Here is a 23,293-nt window from a genome sequence, read left to right as displayed (position 1 = left end):
TCCTACATCATGTCCTACAGGACAGGTTTAATGGAAATAATATAGGTATCACACCATGCAAACCTTTAAGAATTAATTGAACGTCAGACATTGTTACTGTTGCTGATGAGTATCTAAGCCTAACTAAGATAGACACAAAAAAGATACAAAGTAGATGGATGGATGGATAGATGGATGCATGTACAGACATCTACATGTGAGAGTGTGTTCACTGCACCCTTGAGCCCAGTGGAACATCCTAAAAACATTTCTTTATTCAAATGGATCAATATAAATCCAACATATTTCCTACCCAAGAAGCCTGTCAGAGCACACATGCACACACATGCACACATGCACACGCACACACGCACACACTACTGACAGCAAGGGCACAGGACCACCTAAATGAAGGGCAGTCCACAGCAAGATTTTTTAGCTGCTTTGTTTCATTATTTGTTAATCCCCAAAGGAAATATGCCTTCCAAATCCAACATGTAGAGTATGTGGGTCACATAATTCCTTCCATCAAGGACACAAATACAGGCTGAGATTTTCTAATGGAGCAAGGGCGTGTTATTAATGACAGACTGACATTTACATACCACTTTGGAGTTCACAATCTTGTGAGCTAGGCAGTCTATGCATCACTATTCCCTTTCTGTAGTTGAGGAAACTGAGGCAGACTGACTTGCCCATGGCCATGGAGATAGTGTTAAAGCCAGGATTCCCAACCAGATCTCCTGACAAAAGTTCAGGGATTTTGCTACCATTCTAAATAGCTTCATCACTAAGTCCAACTTTATGTATTTATCATCAACAGAAGGTAATGGTAGGAAGGTCGGTCTTAGATTTCAGCAGTCCTATCACAGGCAAGTCATTAAACCTAGGCTCAGTTTCCTTGCCTACAAAATGAGGACTAATCCTGAAGTTTCTCTGGCTCTAGGATCCTACAATCTCAGCCTTTTGCTACCTGTGGGGCCTTGAGCAAATTGCTTCACTTGCTTGGACTTCAGTTTCCTCATCTGTAAAATGAAAAGGTTCTGCTAAATGACCTCTAAGGGCACAGCTCTAAATCAAAGGTTCTGTGGAAAAGGCCTTGAAAATCTTAAAATCACTGCTAAATAACTAGCATTGTTATCAGGATCATTATAACAACCCAAGACAATCTAACTTCCCCTGAACTGTCACTCTGCTCAGGGTGCATTCCATAGCCATGGAAAGAGACTCCAGTCAAAGAAAGGGGGGAAAAGATTTTCTGCAGGTCAGTATGCTGTTTTATGGGAGATAACTGAAAGATTCTTCTAAAAGACAAAACATCTACAAAAGATTCCTCACTACTGGATAAGAGGGCTGAGGAGGAGAGTGAGCAGAACTCTGGCTCCCCTGAAGCCAACATTCATGGGTGATTGAAGGAGCTTGTGTCGGAGCTCAGGCAATTTCTATGTTGACAGTACCAAGGGCTAAGGGAGACATAGAGGCATGGAAATGGAGAGAGGGAAGGCCCCACTTTGAGCCTCAGAACTAAGAAAAGAAAGTGGATCAAGTCCTCACAAAGTAACAGATGCACATTAGAACTGAAGTTTTAAGGCTGGGGTTGGGGACTAGAGCTGTAATGTTACTGCTGTGGAAATACCAAAGTGAGAAAACCTCTTTTATCAAAGGAGGTTGAAATCACATCAATTTATTTATTTATTCACTTATGTTTCTTTTTACTTATTTTTGTTATAATTATATATTATGTAATTATGTATTTATTATATTATGCATAAATACATTTATTGTTATGTACAATTATATTATATTTTATATATTGCCTATTTAATTTATTTTATTATTATTATGTAAGGTGAATATTCCTGTCATTTTACTTGGTTTCTTACTGAGATTTTATATATAAATTATAAAATGTTTTCCCCTCCCCCAAAAAAATCAATTTAAAAAAAGGTTGGTTCCTTCTCTATAAGACAGTCTTGGAGAGTTGCCTAGAATTTGGTCAGAACCAGAAGAAATGTTTAATAGAATAAATAAAAATACAGTACAACATAGATAATGCTGATTTGTGGTTTTCTAGGTCAATTCTATTTCTAGGTCTGTCTATTTGAGATAGACAACACTGGCCTAGAGCACTGAGAGGTTGACTTGCCACGATCCCAGGGCAATACTCAAACCCAGGTCTTTATCACTCCACCATGCCATCTCACACACACACACACACACACACACACACACACACACACACACACACACTTCGTGGGAGCTGAAATCTCAGCAAAGGATATTGGTCATGGGTTCTCCTTCTTTTGGCAAGAGAATCTTCATCACTGATTCCGGCCATAAGGTACTTCAAGCCAGTGATCCAGGTCCTTGCCTCCTCAGGATTGGAGGTGATGAGGTCCAGTGACTCCATGTGGTTTCCATGATAGATGGTGAAACAGCAGCTTGGGTCAAAGTTTCCCTCAGCCTGTCGATGGAAGATCTCAGACTGCCGGCCCTCAGTGACTTTGTAAATTGAATCTATAATTACTGCAAGGGAAAGGGGATTCAGAGACAAGCACTAGAGAGGATACATGTGGAAATCAAGGAGCAGGGGAAGGGTCACTGCTTCTGGGCCCAAGCCAGATGAGAGGAAATAAAATACCAGCATTGCCACACCCTCAAAGAGGCCTCCCCAGGAGAAGCAGCTATTCAAGACAGCCTTGAGAGAGATCCAGTTCAATAGAAACCAAAGCTAGGCAATAGAACCGTCATGGTAAACCAGGCTAGGCTCCACCATCATCAGGGGAAATCACGTTAGTAAAAAGGCAATTGGTAAATACCATCAGCATATGACATGGAATAGACACTGAGCCTATGGTTTCATTGGCAAAGGGAGCTCTGTCTACCTAGGCAGGGCAACGCCTTCTCTGCAACTTACTGTCTTAGAGTTAAGGGAGGTTCTGAGAAAGGAGTGACTCACCCAGAGACACACAGAAGGTACAGGTCAGAGACAGAACCTAAACCCACGTCTTCCTCATTTTTTTATGAAAAACATTTCCATGTTAGTCATTTTGTACAAGACTCAATTAAAATTTTAAAAATTAAAGAAAATTAAAAACAGCATGCTTCAGTCTATATTCAGACAACATAAGTTCTTTCTCTGGAGGTGGATAGTTTGTTTCATCATGACTCCTTTGGGGTTGCCTTGGGTTGTTGTATTGACGAGAAGAGCTAAGTCATTCACAGTTCTTCATCAGACAAACTTGTTGTTACTCCTAATTTCAAGGCCAATTCTCTATCCACAACGTCAGGTTTCTACAATAAACATACTGGTCACCTGTGAGATATTCTAAGGGGGGAGGAATCAAACCAAGAGGGGACTTTGGCCTTCTACCACCTGACCTTCCAACATAGGGAGAGATCATTCATCCACCAAACATTTACGGAGCTACTATTGTGTATACAATTGTGTGCTAGGGTGGCCCTGAGGCTCAGTCGTTGCTTTCAAAAAACCTCTAAGTATGGTTCCTAAAGCTAAGACTGTTACAATGACAAGTAGCTTTGGAGTCAGAGGAGCTGGTTGGAAGTCAGAAAGTGACACCAACTATCTACGTGAACTTGGGCAAATCAGCTTATGTGTCTGGGCCTCAGTTTCCTCATCTCTAAATGAGGGAGCTGGGCTCCATGATTTCTGGGGTTCTTTCCATGATGCCCAGAGAACTCTCCCACACCACCACTGCCTGGAAGTATTAAATGGCACCTTCACACATAGGAGTGCAATAAATGTCTGCAACAAAAAATGCAATCTGATCAATTATTCCCTTAGCTTTTAGGTGATCAAAATTAAACTCAGTGGGCTCACGAAAGGCCAAAGTGTGGTAAGCACACAGATTCTTACATGTCCTCATACATTTGACCTTTGATCATCACAGAAGCAGAGATTTAGAGGTTGAAGTGACAAGCAGAGTACACTGAGTCAAAGCCCTTCATTTTAGGCTCAGAGATGTGAGGTGACTTATCCAGCATCACTTATCTAGTGAGTATCTGAAGCATGATTTGAATTCAATTCTTCTTGCCTCAAAGTCCAAAGCTCTACTCAATGCCTCTCTGAACATGGAGCATTCATTGGGAATTCCCCATCCCAACTGATCTATGACTTGGTAGGTAAGTCCAAGGGAGCTGCCGAAGGCAGAAGTTCAGTTAGAGGCTGCCCAAAGTCTCACTAGAACTGAGAAATGTTAGAGGTAATGTCTGAACCCAAGACTTTCTACTGACCCTGCACGTGATCTACTATACACATTGCCTAAATTCAGAATACTAATGCTAATTGAAAAACTGAGGAAAGTCATTGAAGACTTGGCTTTCAGAAATATTTTCTCCATAAAAATCTTATGTATATAGAAAAATAGGTAGTAATTTAAGAGTAATTCTCTCAATTAATATGCTAGTTTTTCAGGGGTTCTTAACATTTTTGTGGGTCACAGACCACTTTGACAGCCTCCAGAAGCCTATGACCTCTTCTCAAAGAATGTTTTGTTATTCATAAGTGAAAAAATTAGTAAATTTCAGTTGGAAGTCAGTAAAAATAAAGATGTAATTTTTTCCCATCTAAGTTCACAGACTTTCTGAAATGTATCGATAGATCCTTTAGAAGATCACAGATACCAGGTTAAAAACTTGCTCTCTACTAAGTCCCTAGGGTCTTTTAAGTGATCAGTATAGTACTGTAGAACCTAGAAAAAAGCAAACCACAAAACAAAAAGTCTAATTCTGGACTATTCTGTCAGTCTAGAAAGAAATTTGAGGTATAAGCTAAAACAAACAAAAAACATAGCCCCAACAACATTATTTCTCTTTCATCAAACCTTGTGGCATCATTCAGCAAATTTCCAATTTCACATTGTTTTTGGCTGAACCAATTAGGTTGGGGTGCACATGTTTCTCCTAATTTCTCCACCCATACAATTATCATTCTTTCTTCTTATTGCCAGCCTACCTATCCCAGAGGCAAAGAGGGCAATCAAATAACCTATTATGTTCCACCAGTCAAGTTTTTGATAAATCCAAAGACCACATATGATGCATCTTAATAACAAATATGTTTGCTTGATAACAACAACAAAAGAAAAGTTGAGGAAATTCACACTTAAACCATTCCTGCAATATTTATTGGGAATCTTAAAAAATCAGCTTCTTTCTGACAAGGGAAGTGACCAGTTCTTTCCACCCATTCCCATCAGCAAGATCTGACATCAGGAAAAAATGCCATCATCTGTGATCCCTTTATTCTAAAGATTCTTGACTTGGGAATCTGTGGACTTGGTTTGTTTGTTTTTGTTTTTATACCATATTTTGATAAATGTTCTTCTAATACAATGGGTTTCCTAGGTATCCGGGGTATTTTATTTTTCATATTCAAAACCTGATAGTCTTTACCAAACTGCCACAGGGCTCCATGACACCAAAAATCTCAGAAATCACTAGTCTATTACTATCCCCAGGCAGAAAATGAACCAACAGGGTCAACATTACTTTTTGCCTTTTCGCTTTTCCGGGAGGGTCGCCATCGCAGCCGGGTCCGGTGCTCATCCAGGTAAAAGAGCCGTACTAGGCCTTTGCTTCCACTCTTTAGTTTGATCATCTGGGTCCCAGACTGCATTACACTCATGCATCTTTCAACTGTAAAGAAAAGGAGGAAGTATTTAACCCCTGCTCAACAAAGGCGCAAGACACCTACTAGACATCTCAAAGTCAGACAAAACATTGGATTGGTATCCAAAGGCATCAAGCATTGAAAGACAACTGGTACAAGTACATAACAGCTACTATGTTTCTTGGTATCATTATACACTGGATTGGCAACCAATGGCTCCAGGGACTGAAAGACCACTTTGATTCAGGGAAGTGAGGAAGCTGAGCTGCTAAAGAAATGTGTGATCTAGCACCAAGTCAAGACATGGAAACAGACTTGAACTTTAAGAAAATAAACCCACCGTGAAGATGCTTTCCCAAAGTCCTCCTTTGTTTTGAGTAACAACATCATGTCTTCTGTTAGGAGATTCATGTTGACTTGCATTTGTCACTTAAATTAGTATTCATTACAAACAAGCTCTGCCAAAGTTTTCTTAATTTTAAAACAGCAAGTTTTAAAAGGTGCCTTATTTTAATGCTTCTAAAATTTAGCTTCACAGCCATAATTGAAAGTCTTGCAAATTAAAATAGAGCATTGGGTGTTGGATTAAACAAGCTTGAATTTTTTATCCTCTGTGGAAGCTGTTTATTACTCAAAGACCAGTAATACTAAAGTCAAAGTTATTTAAACTAATGTCACAGAATAGTCTCTGTTTTGAAATAGACCATGCAAAGGCATGTTTAAGATGGCCTTCCATTTTCACTGTATATATCTTGTGCAGATATAGTCATTTGAATGTTAGAATATGAGTCTCTTGAGGGTAGGGACTGTTTTGCCTTTCTTTTATAATTGGAGTGATCAGCACAGAGACTGACACATAGGAATTGATTAATAAATGGTTGGTAACTGACTGTGAGTTTGTAAAATTAAAAGACTTCTAAAATATCTTGTTTTGAATCATAGAAAATAAACCTTTTTAAAGCAACAATTGTAATTTTTAGCGTTTACATGTGGAATTGAAAAAAATAAGGCATGTTGGATAGAGGGCTAAACTAGAAGTGAAGACATCTGTTACCTAATATAGGTTGGTTGGTTTGTTTTTCAGTTTTGAATTCTCTCCTTCCTATCTTCCCCTGCCCCACCCACTGAGCTGACAAGAAATATGATACCCATTATACCCATGAAACCACATAAAGCATATTTCCACATTGGGCAGGTCTAGACTTCTTAACTCAGTTGGATAGGGCTTGGTGCAAATGAGGCCAGTGTCATAGGCCTGATTCCCCTACAGGTCAGCCATCATCACAGATTGTCTTTGTATCCTTGATTAGAAGAAGGATCAGAGGAGAGAGAAAGTACACAGGAACTATAGAAAAGTAGAGCTTGTAAGGGTCCTTTGAGATCATCTACCCCTTTATCATACAAAGGACTCTATATAGATTAGTACTAATCCATTACTGTATCTTAAGCACTTAAAAAATGCCAAGCACACAGTAGGTGCTTAATAAATGCTTATTGACTGACTCTTAAAAATAATTCATAGAGCTTCCAATAAGCAGCCCAGGAGTCAAGCATGGTTATTGAGCATTTACCATTCAATTCAACAAGCATGTTATTGAATACCTACTATGTGCCTAGGACTGTGCTGGGAGCTGGGGATACAAATACAAAAATAAAATAGTCCCTGTTCTCAAATAACTTATATTCTATTGGGGACAATGACCTACCATGTGCAAGGTCCCCTGAAAGCTAGTGAGGGACATACAAAGAAAGAGAAGACAGAATCTCTACTCTCAAGGACAGCATCTCTAGTAGACTAGAAACTCTAATGTGAGTAAGCCATATAGCCAGGAAAAGGTAACCAACAAGTCTAGTCAGGAAACAAATGTTCCCTGAATGGTACAGGCATTCAGACAATGACTAGAGAATAGGACAACCAGTCAACAAGTCAGTCAACAAACGTTTGTTAAGTGTCTCCCATATGCTAGCACTATGCTAAGGACTGAATATTAGATATTAGATTTAGGGTTGGAAAGGAGCTGAAAGATCATTTATAGTTTAACTCATACCCATAAAGTAGAAAGACCTGAAGTTTCAGCAACAGCCTGGATGCCTGCTGTGCGAGGGTAAGCCTCCATTAGGAAGGTGTGGCTACCAGATGAGGAACATTCTTGGCCATAAGAACCCACGAGAAGCTAGAGAGTATTATGGAATCAGGAAGGACTAACTCCAGTAATAACTACCTGTGTGGACATAGGCATCTGGAAAATAGGGACAATATCAGTGATATCTGCTTCACTGAGTTATTAGGAGCCTCATATAGAATAATATAACGTAATACTTTAAGGTTTGCAAAGTCTTATGACAAGGTATCTCATTTTATCTTCACAGCAACCCTGAGAGGCAAGTGCTACTATTATGAGCTAATATTATGGGCTACAGGGGAAAAAACTGAGGCACAAACAAGTTTAGTGACTTGCCCAGGGTCACACAGCTAGTAAGAATCTGAGGCCAGATTCAGCCCCAGGTCTTCCTGACTTCACATTCAGTGCATAGAAAGTACTCTGCAGACATTCAAACACCAAACAAATGTCAGTACTTGTTACTACCTACTAAGGCACACAGGAATAATTGTCAGCATGAGTGGAGACAGAGACCATTGAGATGCAATGAGAACTAACCAATTAAATGATTACCAAAGTATCCTGGGAGGGGAGCATAGGTTACCTCAGTGGGAAATAGGTACAAAGTGACAAGGACTTGAACTCTGGTGGCAAATTAAGAATCACCTATTAGGAAATCAACAAACATTTGTTAAGTCCCATGTGCCAAGCACTGTGCTAGTAGCTGGGATGCAAAGACAAACAGTCTTTGTCCCCAAGTAAGTCTACAATCTATCACGGAGATGATGTACACATACATGTAGTTATACATATATACACATACAGACATATACGTGTATGTATATATTTACCAAATCTGTGCAAATATGCACATTGTATTTCTATATGCAGAATCTGGTTTCCCTTTCCTTTCAACCTTTCTACTAGAATTTAAGCTCCCTGAGGCAGACTGTTTTGTATTTGTATTTTGCATTCTCAGTACCTTCAGGGCACAGTGCATAGCACTTCTTTTTTAATCCAGGACTGTGATTTCATCAGTATAAGGAACTCTTGATGAAGAAAGACTTTATAACCAATGCTCAGCAACAAATGCGCACCATGCAGTCTTAGAGAGGTGGCTGGGAGTGCAGAGGAGCTGTCCAGGGTCCCCCGTTAGTGTATGTCGGGGGCAGTTTGTAGCCTGGTCTTTCAAACTATAAAGCTGCCTTCCCCTCTGCACAGACGAGGAGTGGAATAAATGCTAGTTCAGTTACCACAGCTTTTCCCCATATAGGTCCTTACAACTGGCATCTTGCTATTTTGCACAAGAAGAACCCAGGAAAAAATGTAATAGAAGTGACATTTCTTGAGTACTAAACAAGCAGAGAGCGGAGCTACAGTGGCAGCATAGAGCACAGAGCACCAAGCCTGGAGTCAGGAAAATTTATCTTCCTGAGTTCAAATCTGGACTCAGATACTTACTAGCTATGTGACCCTGGGCAAGTCACTGAACTCTTCAGCTAAAGAAGGAAATGGCCGTGAAGAATCAGACATGACTGAAAAACTAGGCATACAACCTGGCACTTGATGCTAGGTCCTGCCTTAGAGAGACCAAAGATGATCCCTCCATCTTTTGGTGATTTTCAAGAGTTTCCTCTTTCCCTCCCTTAAGAGAGAAATGTCTGAGAATCAGTTAGCATTTTCTGCTGAAGGGAGAAATGAGCAAAGTGCTTCTTCTTGTTATTATTCCGTCATGACGGATTCTTTTTAACCCCATTTGGGGTTTTCTTGGCAAAGACCTTGGCGTGGTTGGCCACTTCCTTCTCCAGATCATTTCACAGATGAGGAAATTGAGGCAAAAAATGTAAAGTAACTTGCCTGGGGTTACAAAGCTAGTACCTAAAGCCAGATTTGAACTCAGAAAGATAAATGTTAGGCTCCAAGCCTCGCACTCTATCCCCTGTGCCACCTAGCTACCATTAATTCACAAACCAATTCATTTATATTTAACTCAAACTAGTTTACTTTTTTAAATTACTTCATTATCCCAAGTAAAATCCAAGCATTTTATACAACTTAATCCAATACCTCCATGACAGTGTCAGTGATGTATATCTGACATGCAGAAAATTCACTAACTCTGCTGATTTATCACCTTGACTTAGCCACAGATGTCCATTGAGCTAATGCTCCAGCATAATTTCAGAATAGAAAAACACTTAACAAGTCATTACAATGGGCAAGCATACAAGATTGCAATGTCTTTGGTACAATTAATCACCAGATTGCTGTTAGGTTTTATTGACTGCCTCTAAAACACATTAAAATGGTATTTATCTATAGCCAAATTGAATCACAGGGCTGAAAAGAATCTTGAGAAGTCAGCAAATCCATCCTTCATTTTCTGAAAAGTAGCACAAGCAAAAAGCAAAATGAATTTCTTTTTCAGGTAATGAGTTCCCCATTATTAAACAGGTTGAAATAGAAGTTTGATGACTATTTGTCAGGGTTGTGATGGAGGAGATACTTATGCTTCAGGTGGAGACAGAAGGAAATGAATCCTGAGGTTGCTTCCAAATCTAAGGGTTTTTATTCTAAAACTATCCTCCAGCTTCAACTTTCTTTGTGCACCAAGTAACATCCATTGTGAGAGGGAAACTATTTTGAGATTTCATCTAAATTCCTTATGTTACTCATTAATCCTATGTCTACATGTTGGGTCTTCAGTGGAAATGAAGAGGACCCAGTTAGTTATCTTTTTCATCCTCCAAGGCCATTTCATCTTTCTTCTGAGGTTAGCCAACAGTTGAATTCTCATCATGGACTGAGCCCTCTTCTTAACTAGGCTCACCCAGACTATGCCAGAGTAATTCCAGATGTTCACCTCCCTCCTTGGTTGTAGACTTTTTATGGGCAAAATGTGAAAATAACAACTTCTCTCAGAAAGGATGTTATGATTCCACTGCTGAAAGGCAGAGAACCAAAACTGGAATGCTCTCTAATCCCTTTACGATGGGACAGACACAAAATGAAAAGATAAAGTCGTGTTAATTTTCAAAATCAAGGTTACTAAGGCTGTCCCATAAAACGTGTTTACTTTTATCACTTTCACATTATCACTGTGATTATAGAGGTGGCCTGACATTGTGAATAAAGCTACAAGGCTCAAAAACCAGGAAGACCCGAGTTCAAATTTCACTTCTGATACTTAGGAGTTGTGTGATTCTGGCCAAATGTTACAAGGAACCCTGTAAGGGTTCTATGTCAGAGAGGGGCTGGAATCTTGACTGGTTGAAAAAGATTTTCCACAGGGATGAGTTCCTGGAACATCTTTAACGTATTCCCTTGTATATTACACTTGGCCCTCATTTATTGTTGTCATTTCTGACTCTTTGTAACTTCATTTGGGGTTTTCTTGACAAACTTACTGGTTCTCCATTTCCTTCTTCAGTTCACTTTCCAGATGCAGAAAGTGAGGCAAACAGAATTAAGTGTCTTACCAGGATCACACAACTAGCAAGTATCCGAGAGCAGATTTGAACTCAGGACTTCCTGACTCCAGGTTCAGTGTTCTGATTACCAAGCAGAAACAAAACCTTCTCAAAGGCAACCTACAGTGAGTGACTATAAAAACAACATTATCGTTCAATCATGTCTGATTTTTTTTGATCCCATGAACCATAGTATACAAATACTGTCCAGGGGGTTTTCTTGGCAAAGATGCTGGAATGGTTTGCCATCTCCTTCTCCAATGGATTAAGGCAAACAGGGATAAGTGATTTGTCCAGGGTCAACCCACTAATAAATCTCTGAGGGCACATTTGAACTTAGGTCTTCCTGACTCTAAGCCTAGCATTGTATCCATTGAACCACCTAACTGCTTCCTATGAAAACAATCTTTGCGTTATTTAACAGTTTTAACTTCTCTGTCCTACTATTTACCAAAATGCTGCACAGAAGATCAAAATGGTTTATTAAAAATAGCAGTCAGAAAATAATAATAGCAGTTAAGGTTTGAAAAGCATGGAACAAATACATTATCATGTTTACTCCTCATAATAACCCCCGTGAGGTGGTATCACTTCCCCATTTTACAAATGGGGAACCTGAGACTCAGAGACATTAAGGTGATTTACCATGGGACACACAGCTAATAAGTGTCTGAAGCAGGATTTGAATTCAGGTCTTCCTGACTCCAAGACCAGTGCTCTTTATCCCCTAGTTCAGCTGGTCTCATACTCTGTTTAAGCATTGCCCTTTTGGGGAATTAATGAATTTCTTTCTTGCTCCCCAGATTAAGCATACTGGCTGGACTAAACATGAGTCACAATAATTAGTTTGCCTCCTGAAAAGCATTTCATTTCTCTGCCAAGGCTGAATAATTCCTGTGTTATCCCCTCTCAAGGAAGGGAGGTGGGCAGCTTCTCAGAGCTGCCACTGGTTACTTTACAGCAGCTTCTAGCATCTGGCTTTGCCCGCAGGAAGTGCTCAGCAAACCTTTGGAAGTTTAACGTCCTTCCAGAGCTATAGTTATGAGTCCAGAATATACCCAACATCCCTTCCACTGGCTCTTATGGCTAGCTTTAGGTCTGAAAATGACAAAATTCCAGCTCTCCTGTGGTTGTTTATACGATCTCGCCATTTGGATTCTTTAATTAATTGTCTTTAAGATACTCCTGAAGAAGAACCTTTCAAAGAAAAAAAACCCTAACCCTTACGGACAGTGGCCCTGGACAAGTCAATTATATTCTTTCTACTTCATTTTCATCCTCTAAAAACCAGATAATAATATCGTCTGTCTCATATGGTTGCTGTGAGAATCAAATTGGTGACACTTAACATGCTTTGAAAATTTCAAAGTGCTCTATATATGCCATGAATATCAACATTATTAATTGTTTTAGAAATAGTTTAGCATTATCAGTCACTAAACGTAAATTTATTATAATCATCAAAAATGTTGATATGATTTGGAGCAGCTAGGTGGCAAAGGTGATAGAGCGCCAGGTCTGGAGTGAGGAAGAGCTGAGTTGAAATCTGGCCTTAGATACTTAGTAAATGTGTGACCCTGAGCAAGACACCTGTGTGCCTCAGTTTCCTCATCTGTAAAATGAACTGGAGAATGAAATAGCAAACCACTCTGGTATCTTTACCAAGAAAACCTCAAATGAAGTCACAAAGATTCAGACATGACTGAACAACAACAATTTGTATGATTGATCTGTATCGTGAGGTTTTTGTATACCTATTTGTGTCTAATGGTAGCCATATCTAAGGTGGGGGAGGAGAAGAAAAAAGGGAGAGAAAAAAAGAAAAAATGTATATTACATATAAATTATATACGTATATATGTATATGATATACATTAATAGAGTGGCAAATTACACATAATAGATTTTCAGTTTCATGTGCAATCTTTTTTTTTTTACTATACTGTGCTATGGAAACTCTTGCTTTATTCCATAAATTAAAAATCAAATAATTTTTAAAAGATGATTTTGAATTGGAAAATTGAATTTAGAAGTAGACTCAGAGAATAAAAATAAGACTATATTAAGAATATTGAAAAGAGAGGATAAACAATTTGGAGATTTCAAGCTAATTTATAGCCAAGAAGCTCACGCCTGTGAATTATCCAAATTATTGGGTCATACCCAAATACTAGATACACTAATAGAAGATAACATCTACAGACTAATTTATATAAATCACATAGCAATATATTAAATTCCTTCTTTCTGAAAAAGAGAGCTGATCAAAATGGGTGAGGCAAATCTGAACATTTTGAAGACCTGCAAGGTTAATATTAGTCAAAAAAGTAATAATGTAGACTCCCAAAATGTAACCCAATCTTGGTTTGAATTAACAGAGACAGTTCCCTAACTGACTAAATAAACATAAAGTGCTAGATCAGGAATCAGGAAGACCTGAGTTCAAATCCAGCCTCAGACGCTTGCTAGCAATATGTCCTTGGGCAAATCATTTAAACTTCATTTGCTTTGGTTTCCTTACATGTAAAATGGCAATAATTATAGAACCTAACTCCCAGCTTGTAGTAAGAATCAAATGAGACACTATTTGCAAAGTCCCTAGCACACTGTCTGGCACGTAGTAGGCTCTATATTAATGCTAACTATTATTGTTATTATTATTAAACTAGGCAATACTTGTAAGATGCTTTGGAAACCTCAAAGCACTATATAAGCGCTGGCTGTTTTTATTAAATGCTAGCTTTCCAAAATGAAGGAGATGAAAGTCTTATATTCAGCTTTGGTCACATAGTTTGTGGATGATTTCATTCCGTTCTGAACTTGACATTTTAGAAAAGATAATGCCATGTGACCAGTAGAGTGAGGGACCTGGAATCCAAGTCATAGGACTGGCAGAACTAAGAACACTGACCCAAGAGAGGATGTCGGAGAAGCATGTGATGAAAACAGTGGCGTTGGCAGCAGTTTGTCCAGAAACTATTTTAGGGGGTCTTAGTGGGCAGAAACACTATGAACCAACAATGGAAAGCAGCAGGCTGAGACAGAGAGGCTTAATGCCCAATAAAAAGGAAGTGATCATCCTACAGTGCCATGTCCTGGTACAGGCTGTGACCAGGAGCTCTTCAAAAGAAGACCAGACATTACACAGTCTCTTCTATGTCCTTTGTATTTGGAATCAGGCATAGTACAGCCCTAGGTACAAGGTACACACTCATGCTATGTATTAAAGGGAGGCGCTCTACGGTAATTGGAAAGAACAGGAAACAAACAAAAAAAGGTCATCAATTTTGTTATTGTTGTTCAGACATTTCAAGCATGTCTGATTCTTCGTGACCCCATATGGGTTTGGGGGGGGGGAGGGTTGGGCAAAGATACTGGAAGGCTTACCATTTTGCTTTGCCAGCTCATTTGACAAATAAGGAAACTGAGTTAAACAAGGTTAAGTGACTTGCCCAGGGTCACACAGACAAGTGTCTGTGGTGAATTTGAACTCAGGTCTTCCTGATTCCAGGTCCAGTGTTCTATCCACTGAACCACCTACCTGCTTCTCAATTAGAGAATGGTTAAATAAATTGAGGTACATGAATATAATGGAATATTATTGGGCTACAAGAAATGAGTGTGAAGAATTCAGAGGAGCATGGGAAGATGTATATGAATTGATGCAAAGTGAAGTAAGCAGGACCAGGAAAACAAAAACGATATAAAAAGTTAATGAAATTGAAACTAAGTGCTATAAAATGATCATGATCAAACTTGGTCCCAAAGAAGAGATATGAGAAGTCATCTTCCTCTTATCTTTGTAGAAGAAGGGCACCAGGGGTGTATAATACTGCAAATAAAGTTGGATTTGGTTAATGTATTGGTTTGTTTTAGTAAATTGCTTTTTTCCTCTGCCCCCACAAACTCCTCCCCTCCCCCCACCACACATACATACATACATACACACACACACACACACACACACACACACACACACACACACACACACACACCATTTTGTCTTCGTTACCAGAGATGGCTCATGAGGGGAATGGAGGTGGGGAAGAAGAATATTTTGGTAAATACAGGTGATGTAAAATTTTAAAGTATCAATCAATTTTCAAAGGGTGCCTATAGGAACAGCTTGGAACAGACTTTAACTCACTCTCCTTTTTATCAACTGACTTCTGAAAAAGACTGACGTGTTTTCTTTTGAAAAACAAAGACAAACAAAACAGGTTTTAAATGAAGTTAAGCAGGTTTGTGCTTTAGAATTTATTCTGGCTCCTCTAAATTAAATGATTATAAAGCCAGCTGCCAAGGACCCAGAAAGACCAGAGACAGTACACTCACTTGAGCCAAGAGCTACAGAAGAGAAAAGGGATTTCTTTCACCCGTTTCCTCGAGAGCCCTAAGGAATAGCGCCCCTCCCCACTCTGCGCATCTTCTCCAAATGCCAACGTTCCTCTGTGCTTCCATAGGGCATGAATGGTTTCCAGGGACCACCCACTGAGCCAGAACAGTTTCACTGACTGCATGTTGAAGACACAGGCATAACAGTTTAAAAAGCAGCCTGTTGGGCATCTCAGGCAGGGGGTTTTATAAAGAAACCATCTATCTTCAGTAGCTTAAAAATAGAACCTCATGAAGCGAAGAAAAGAAGTCCTCCCTCGGAGACCTCCTCCAGCTGATTTTCTTTCAACCACTTTCATTCGGCACCAGCAACCTGTACTACCTCATGACCTTGTTTGACTGCAAATTCAACTCTTTAAGGTTACCAGTGAGGAATTATGTGCTCATCAAAGTCCACTTTGTATTACTTTGATTGGCATTACTAACATAAAATACTATGCATTATGCAAACGCATCTCACTACCCTAAGAACAGCAATTTATATTTATATAACTTTCCATATATAAGTGCATGCTGCACCAAGTTAGGGACAACTAGGTGGCACAAGAAATAGTGTGTCAGGCTGACAGTCAGGAAGACTCATCTTTCTGAGTCAAAATCCAGCCTCAAACATTTATTAGCTGTGTGGCCTTGGGCAAGTCTCTTAACCCCATTTGCCTCAGTTTCCTCATCTGTAAAAAGAACTGGAGAAGGAAATTACAAACTACTCATATCATTGCCAAGAAAACCCTAAAAGGGGTCACGAAGAGTTGGACACAACTGACAATGACTGAACAGCAATACCCATGTCACCCATTTGATCTTCATAGCAACTCGATGAGGTAGACACTATGAATGTTATTAATTACATCCCTTTTACAGACATGGAAGCTGAGCCTCACAGCCATAATGACAACACCATGGCAATGGGTTAGTAAGTATCATGGGTACCATTTGAAATCATTTCTCCACTACCTCCAAGTCCAATCCTCTCTCTATCATATCAAATGAGATAATATTTGTAAAGTGCTTAGCACAGTGCACAGCACACAGCAGGTGCTTAATAAAGGCACGTTCCCTTCCCCACTACTATTCCATTCAACCAGACACAGTGCCAGGTGAGATGGAGATATAAGATAAAAACAAAAAGTCACTACCTTCAAAGAGCAAACATTCTCCTAGAGAAATGCACACAGGTAAAGCATTCAAAGTAATTTAGAGAGCTGGAGTAGTACTCCATGCACATGGTTGAGCCCTGCCAAAGCACTGAAACAGACAATATTACTAATGTGAGAGTATAGATATAGGGTTATACCAATCAAACTACTTAACAAAGCTAGTCACCATAGCAATAAGATTCATTTAGATGAAGAAAAGAGGCAAAAAAATTAATAGAAATAATTTTTATGGAGAGGCATGAAGGAGGAAAAGCATTTCAAGACCTCAAAGTACATTATAAATTAGGAATCACAAAACCACTGCTACTGGTTAAAAAAAGAGAAAAGTATAGGAATGGAACAGACTAGACATAGAAGAATCAGCATTCGTTGATCAAAGCCCCAGTGTTTGAGAAAGCCCAACACAGAAGTTACTTACTGAGGACACTATTTGATGAGAACTTCTGGGACAATTGGAAATAACTCTGGCAGAAAAAAGGCTTGGACAAACGTAACATTTTCTACAATAAATTCAAAATGATTCTCACAGAAATTTGCATCCAGCTGCACAGAGCCATCAGTTTAATACTCCGCAGCTACTGGAACATTATTTATATAGACACCTTCAGGACAACCTGCAGCAACCGAATCAATACAATCAACAAAATCTGAACAGCACTGCACCACCTACCCTTCCCCTCCTCCTCCCTCCTCATCCACTTATCATCAAAACCAGCAGTCCTCTGCACGTTTTCAGAGTTATAATCAGTTAAAGGGCAGCCTTTCCCAGCACACTGGGTTTACATCTGGACCAAATCAAACACTTCCTGGTACAAGTCAAGAGCCAGTTCCAGGACACCATGAAACTTTAGGGCATTTTTTGCCCTCAGAACTCTACCATCAAGCTTGAGCAGCTCCACCCTTCCACCTGCTCCAGGACAGCATTTTGTACCACAGCTGCGTTCCCATCAGCAGTACTGTGTAGCACATGTAGGAGGGCCATTCATGCAGTATTCTCTGGTTTGGGGCAGCTAGGTGGTGCAGTGGATAGAGCACCAGTGTAGGAGTCAAGAGGACCTGAATTCAAATCTCACCTCAGACACTTGACACTCACTAGCTGTGTAACCTTGGACAAGTCACTTAACCCCAATTGCCTCATCCTGGGTCATCTCCAGTCATTCTGATGAATATCTGGTCACTGGATTCAGGTGGCTCTGGAGGAGAAGAGACCTGCACAGCCCTCCCTCACTCAAAACCAAGTCAAGTGCAAGTCATGTCATTATTTCTCTGATGGCATGGTCGTCTTCAGCAACAAAGGACGAACACATGCACATTCTCTGGTTCACATATTCATTATCAAACTGCTGGGCACCGTTTGCCACACTCCTCCTCCACCAGTCCCTATACTGCATCACAGTTGTCCCCATCCCATCCAAAGATAACAAGGTCTGCCAGCACAACACCAGCATGTAGTAAATACAACTCTACCCTCATCCCCACCTCTACCTTCTAGTGTTTTGGCTACTAGGCACCATGCGTCATCAGTTCAAGTCTTACACCACCCCTCTCATCAAGGACTTGTACTTTTTCCTTCAAGTGATCATCCAGCTGTACCATCATATCCCTCACAAGCTATATATCAGACACTTCTGCGACCTGAACCCCAACACTAACCTATATAGTGACAATGCATTTTTGCTTACTGCCAATATAATTTTGCTTCTTAATGGGAAGGTCTTTCTCATCCATTAATAGGCCCGTGTGACCTGCTTAAATCACCTGGATTTGGGATTGCAAAGTATAATGCCTCCATTTGTTCTAAGATCCATGGCTATGTAGATTGCAAGGCCAAGGATCCTGAAAGGATGGAGTGCACTGGCAAGCAAAGTAGGATCTTTTGCTGTTTTTTTGTTTTAGTATGATCAAGTACCTCTGACTGAATAATGTGATTAAAGAAAATCTTCCCCGCCCTTTAATGGTTCTGAGAAGAGTGGTAGAAAGGCAGATCCCTTTTATTGACGAGGCTCTGGTTCTCAAGGGTTGTGATGCCGCCTGGCTCTGAAAAGACTATAAATATTCTGAGGTGAGGTTTTACTTTGGGGCTTACACATTGGAAGTGTTTGTTTGGCCAGATGAGACTCTGGGCAGCCACTAAGAAGCCCCCTAGCTTTGAAAACCCAGATGTTGGTGCTTCTCTCTCTGGTAACTATGTATGAATGTAATGGTCAGACAGTTGGATCTGTTTGTTGATCTATGATGTATGTATTGCTTATGTCAGACATTTGGAAGTGATATCTATTGATTTTGATTTCTCTGTATTTTCTCTGAAGTTCAGGGTATTGACTTTTTTCCCTGAACTAAGTGAATGATATATGTATTTGATTAGAGTAGATTGTTGACCCCTCAAAAGTGGCTTTTCTTTTAGAAATGCAGATCTAAAAACCTGCTTTCTAAGGCCTCACTGTGTATGTTGGGGTCTTTACTGTTAGAGTATACTGGAATAGGCCCACACTGTCAACTGTCCAAGGTCCTTATCTCTAGTCACAAGGACCAAACAGGAATCCAGCACCCACAACATCAGCATGCTGTCTGCATTCTGGACCTGTAACTCTGCCACATGGAGTTCAAGGACCTCAGCAGGCATCTCCAGTCCTGGACGGATTCCAATTCACAGAGCACAGGTGCCAACAAGGTTTCAGAACACTTACTATGGTTTAAGGTGGCACTAACAAGAACTCCTAAAACATTTTGTTAAATGTATTATGAGATAAACTGCATATTTCACATGTACCTATTCATGGTACTTTTTAAAGCTTGTACATGAAACTTTATATAAAAGCAAATACCAGTATTCTTTCATTGTATCTTTTTCCATTTTTGCTTTTTAAAATTCCTGAAGAACATGCTGTTAAACCAGTATTAGGCATCTTTATTTTCGAAGTGAATATTTCCACTCTTTTTGTGGCAGTAGATTTGATACTGCACAATCTGAAAGTTTAGAGCTGCAGTTACATTTATTTAGTGAATGTTTTCCATATTATTTTTATCACATGTAATAAGTACACAGTTAAGTGATGGTACCAACACCCCCTTCCCCTATTCTGTCAACAGTTCTGTGTGTGTATCTAGATAAAAAAAATACAGTTCAGATTTTTATAGTTCAGTGTGGACTTAACTCTTTTATTTCATCAATAATTGTAGAAAATATAATATAATGTATAGATTGTTTCTAATGTCTTCTGATAAGTTCTGTAAATACCATATTTCTTTTGCATGTAAGATTACTTCATACCTTCTCATCTGATATAGTATTGTGTATATAACAAGACTCTGCAAAAATGGGTGATCTTTGTGAAAGTAGTACAGCATATAACATTTAAGTTTTTTTTTAACATGCTGCCACATTGCAGCACTGGCTGGGGATTTTAATTCATGTTAATAAGTCACAATTATGCCATTTTAAAAATTCAAAATGGGCACATGACCTGAATATTAAAGATCATATCATTAAAAATAGAATGGAAGCAGTTCATATATCTTTCATAGCTATAGGGAGAGGATGACTTCTTGACCAAACAAGAGATAAAGATGGTTACAAGAGACAAAATAGAAAATGTTGATCAAAGGAAACTGAAAAACTTTTGCACAAACAAAATAGAAGCACTGAGAAAAAGAAGTCAATTGAAGAGAAAATCTAAAGGTTTAATGTCTAAGATAAACAGGCAACTAATAGATGTGCAAAATGCACAGCCATTCCTCAAAAAACTAGGGCAGAGGCATCAAAATTGGAGAACTTGATTAAAATGTCATTGGGAAATGTTCAACAAAATAAATAGGAATACAAGACACTGTGAATAATGTTAATTTGTGGTTTTCTAAGTCAAGGCTTGACACCAGGGGATAGGTTTCTATTTGAGTCTAATAAAGAGCCAAAGAATAAACAAAGAGTTCTCAAAGGAAGAACTGCAAACTATTGATGATCATGTGAAAGAATATTTTGAATCAACAGTAATAACAGAACTTAAAATGAAAATAACTCCGAGGTTTCATCTCACACCCAACAAATTGGCAAAGATGACAAAAGACAGGTATAATGTTGGAGGAGTTGCAGAAAGACAAACACACTGAATGGAGTTAGACTGCAAAATTTCTAGAGAGTTCAACTTGAAGTCAGGAAGCACTGAGTTCAAATCCCCTGAAGTTTTCTAGCTGTGTGACCCTGTATAAGTCATTTAACCTCCAGCTATCTCCCCTTTTCTTCATCTGTAAAATGGGGTAATAGCACTCATGTCCCAGGGTTACTGTCAGGATAAAATAAGACACTTTCAAGGTACTTTGTAAAACCTAAAGGACCATATAAATGCTAGCTACAATTCATTATTAGTGAAGCTGTGAACTGATACAACCATTCTGGAAAGCAATTTGCAATTCTGAAAATAAAGTGACTCAGATGTCCACACTCTTTGACCTAAAAATCCAATGGCATATATTCCCAAGGAGGATATTGCCAGATAGGCAGGTTCCATAGACATCCAAATTTTATAGTAGCACTTTTTTGTGGTAACAAAATGGAAACAAAGAAGCTGCCCATCAGTTGGAGACTAGCTAAGGAAACTGTGTTCTCTGCCTATAATGGAATATTACTGGTCTGTTCATAATGACACACATGATGAGTATAGAGAAGCATTGAAAGCCTTCTATGAAGTGATGCAGACAAAAGTGAGCAGAGACAGGAACAATATTCTTTGTTGTTGTTGTTCAGTTGTTTTCAATCATATCTTACTCTTTGTAACCCCATTTGTGGCTTTACCCAAATGTGCTCCATTCTGGGCCATCTTTAGCTTGAGATGCCTATGGGATATTCAGGTGAAGATGTCCAGTAGGTAATGGGGGACTAGAGCTCAAGAAAGAGGTGAGGGCTATATCTAAGGGAATGGTAATCACCTACTGCTGATCATAATTGAACCCATGGGAGCTGATAAGGTGAGAGAAAGAGAAAGGGGGGGGGGGAGGGAGAGAGAGAGAAAGAGGGGGAGAGAGAGAGAGAAATTGATCCAAGACAGCGTCCTACACAGTTTAAATAAGAAAAACTAGAACATCAACATGCAAGGCAATGAAGAAGGTAAAGAAAGGTTTAGAGACAGCTATGTGGTGCAGTGGATAGAGAACAAGGCCTGGAGTCAGGAAGATTCATCTTCCTGAGTTCAAATCCAGTTCACGCTTACTAGCTATGTGACTCTGGGCAATTGACTTCACCTTGAGTATCTCCATTTCCTCATCTGCTACATGAGCTAGAGAAGGAAATGGCAAACCCCTTCAGCGTCTTTGCCTAGAAAACCCCAAATGGGGTTACAAAGCATCAGATATGACAACAGCAAAAAACAAAGAGGTGTTAAATAAACAATACTGTGAGAGCCCTGTGTTTAGGGCTTTTCTGGTAAAGGGAAATATATGTTCTACAGGAACGGTGGTACCAAGAGGTTTTCAAATAGCTCTGAAACAAAAGGAGCCACCTCCCCTTCTAAAATCCACCTTGAGCAACAAAGTATCAAATACAAAAGCCCAGCCTTCAGCAAGAGCAAACAGCTGACAACTAGAAAAAGGGAAAAATTCCCATTGAATCAACAATATATGAGAATCAGCCCATCAGGCTCCTAGGAGAAACAGTAATAATCCAGTTTCACAATCTCAACTTTTAACCCTCACCCACCTTCAGTGTCTCCCATATCTAATTACTTGACTAATCTAGTTGATTCTCCTCACAATTGGTTGGTGATGTCCAAAAAGAACCATCTTTTCAACAGGACTAGTGAGAAACATGAGGAAATTGATGGTTAACTAAAGTGAGAGGAAAAAGAAAGAAAGGAGGAAATGAGAGAGCATACTTGAACATCTAGGAGCCAGGCTGGCAGAGTGAGCCATAAATGCTCTCCCCCTCCCCTTGTTGACCTTGAAAAACCCAGAGAATATTTCCCCAGAAAAAATTCTGGAATAGTGGGGTCAACCAAAGGGTTAAACAGTCTCTTAGCCTGAGAGGCTAGTAAAAGTGGGGTCCCTCTTGCTGTGGCTAAAGGGAACCAGTGCAGGACCAGAGCTGTCCCAGACAGCACCACTTCAGCAAACCAGGAGGAGATCCTGAACCCCAGGGGGGTGGAGCCCTTAAGCACCAACACCAAGACTTCAGGCATGCCTCAGCACAGCCAGGGAAATCAGGAAGACACTAGCACAGATGGGGTGCACCAACTGCTGAGCCTGCCAGTGCTCTGACTCAGGAGAGAAGAACTCCTGAAGTCATCCCTCCCCCGCATCTCATACAGCAAGCTCCAGAGTAACTCCTGAGAAACTCAGAAAGATTTCACCTGGCCTCTGCTTTGGCACACCAGCCAGCTCAGCACCAGGTAAGCTGCAGCACTCTAGCTTCTAGCTGAAAGAACCAGAGACCATAATACACAAGGCCTCAAGTTCTAAGCACAAGAACTGTGGGACAGAGCATCCTGACCCCAGAAAGCAGAGATCCACTTGAAAAGTCAGGAAAAACGCAATCATTATGAGCAGGAAGCAAACCAGAAAAGAGCATAG

The 23,293-nt window shown here is 39.7% G+C and overlaps 1 protein-coding gene across 5 annotated transcripts in view; it reads right to left on the bottom strand.

The window, feature by feature from the left end:
• PLCH1 (phospholipase C eta 1) overlaps positions 1–23,293 on the bottom strand; it is a 246,264-nt gene that overhangs the window by 83,144 nt on the left and 139,827 nt on the right. For all 5 annotated transcript variants that reach the window (XM_072618673.1, XM_072618668.1, XM_072618670.1 and 2 more), the window contains exons 3-4: positions 5,491–5,637; positions 2,262–2,505 (exon numbers count right to left, since the gene is read on the bottom strand). In XM_072618673.1, the coding sequence (XP_072474774.1) occupies positions 2,262–2,505; positions 5,491–5,637 (391 nt within the window). The remainder of the gene's footprint in view (positions 1–2,261; positions 2,506–5,490; positions 5,638–23,293) is intronic.

This window comes from Notamacropus eugenii, chromosome 6 (assembly GCF_028372415.1).
Source record: "Notamacropus eugenii isolate mMacEug1 chromosome 6, mMacEug1.pri_v2, whole genome shotgun sequence".
Classification (NCBI taxonomy): Eukaryota; Metazoa; Chordata; class Mammalia; order Diprotodontia; family Macropodidae; genus Notamacropus; species Notamacropus eugenii.
This window is presented reverse-complemented; position numbering and strand designations above follow the sequence as displayed.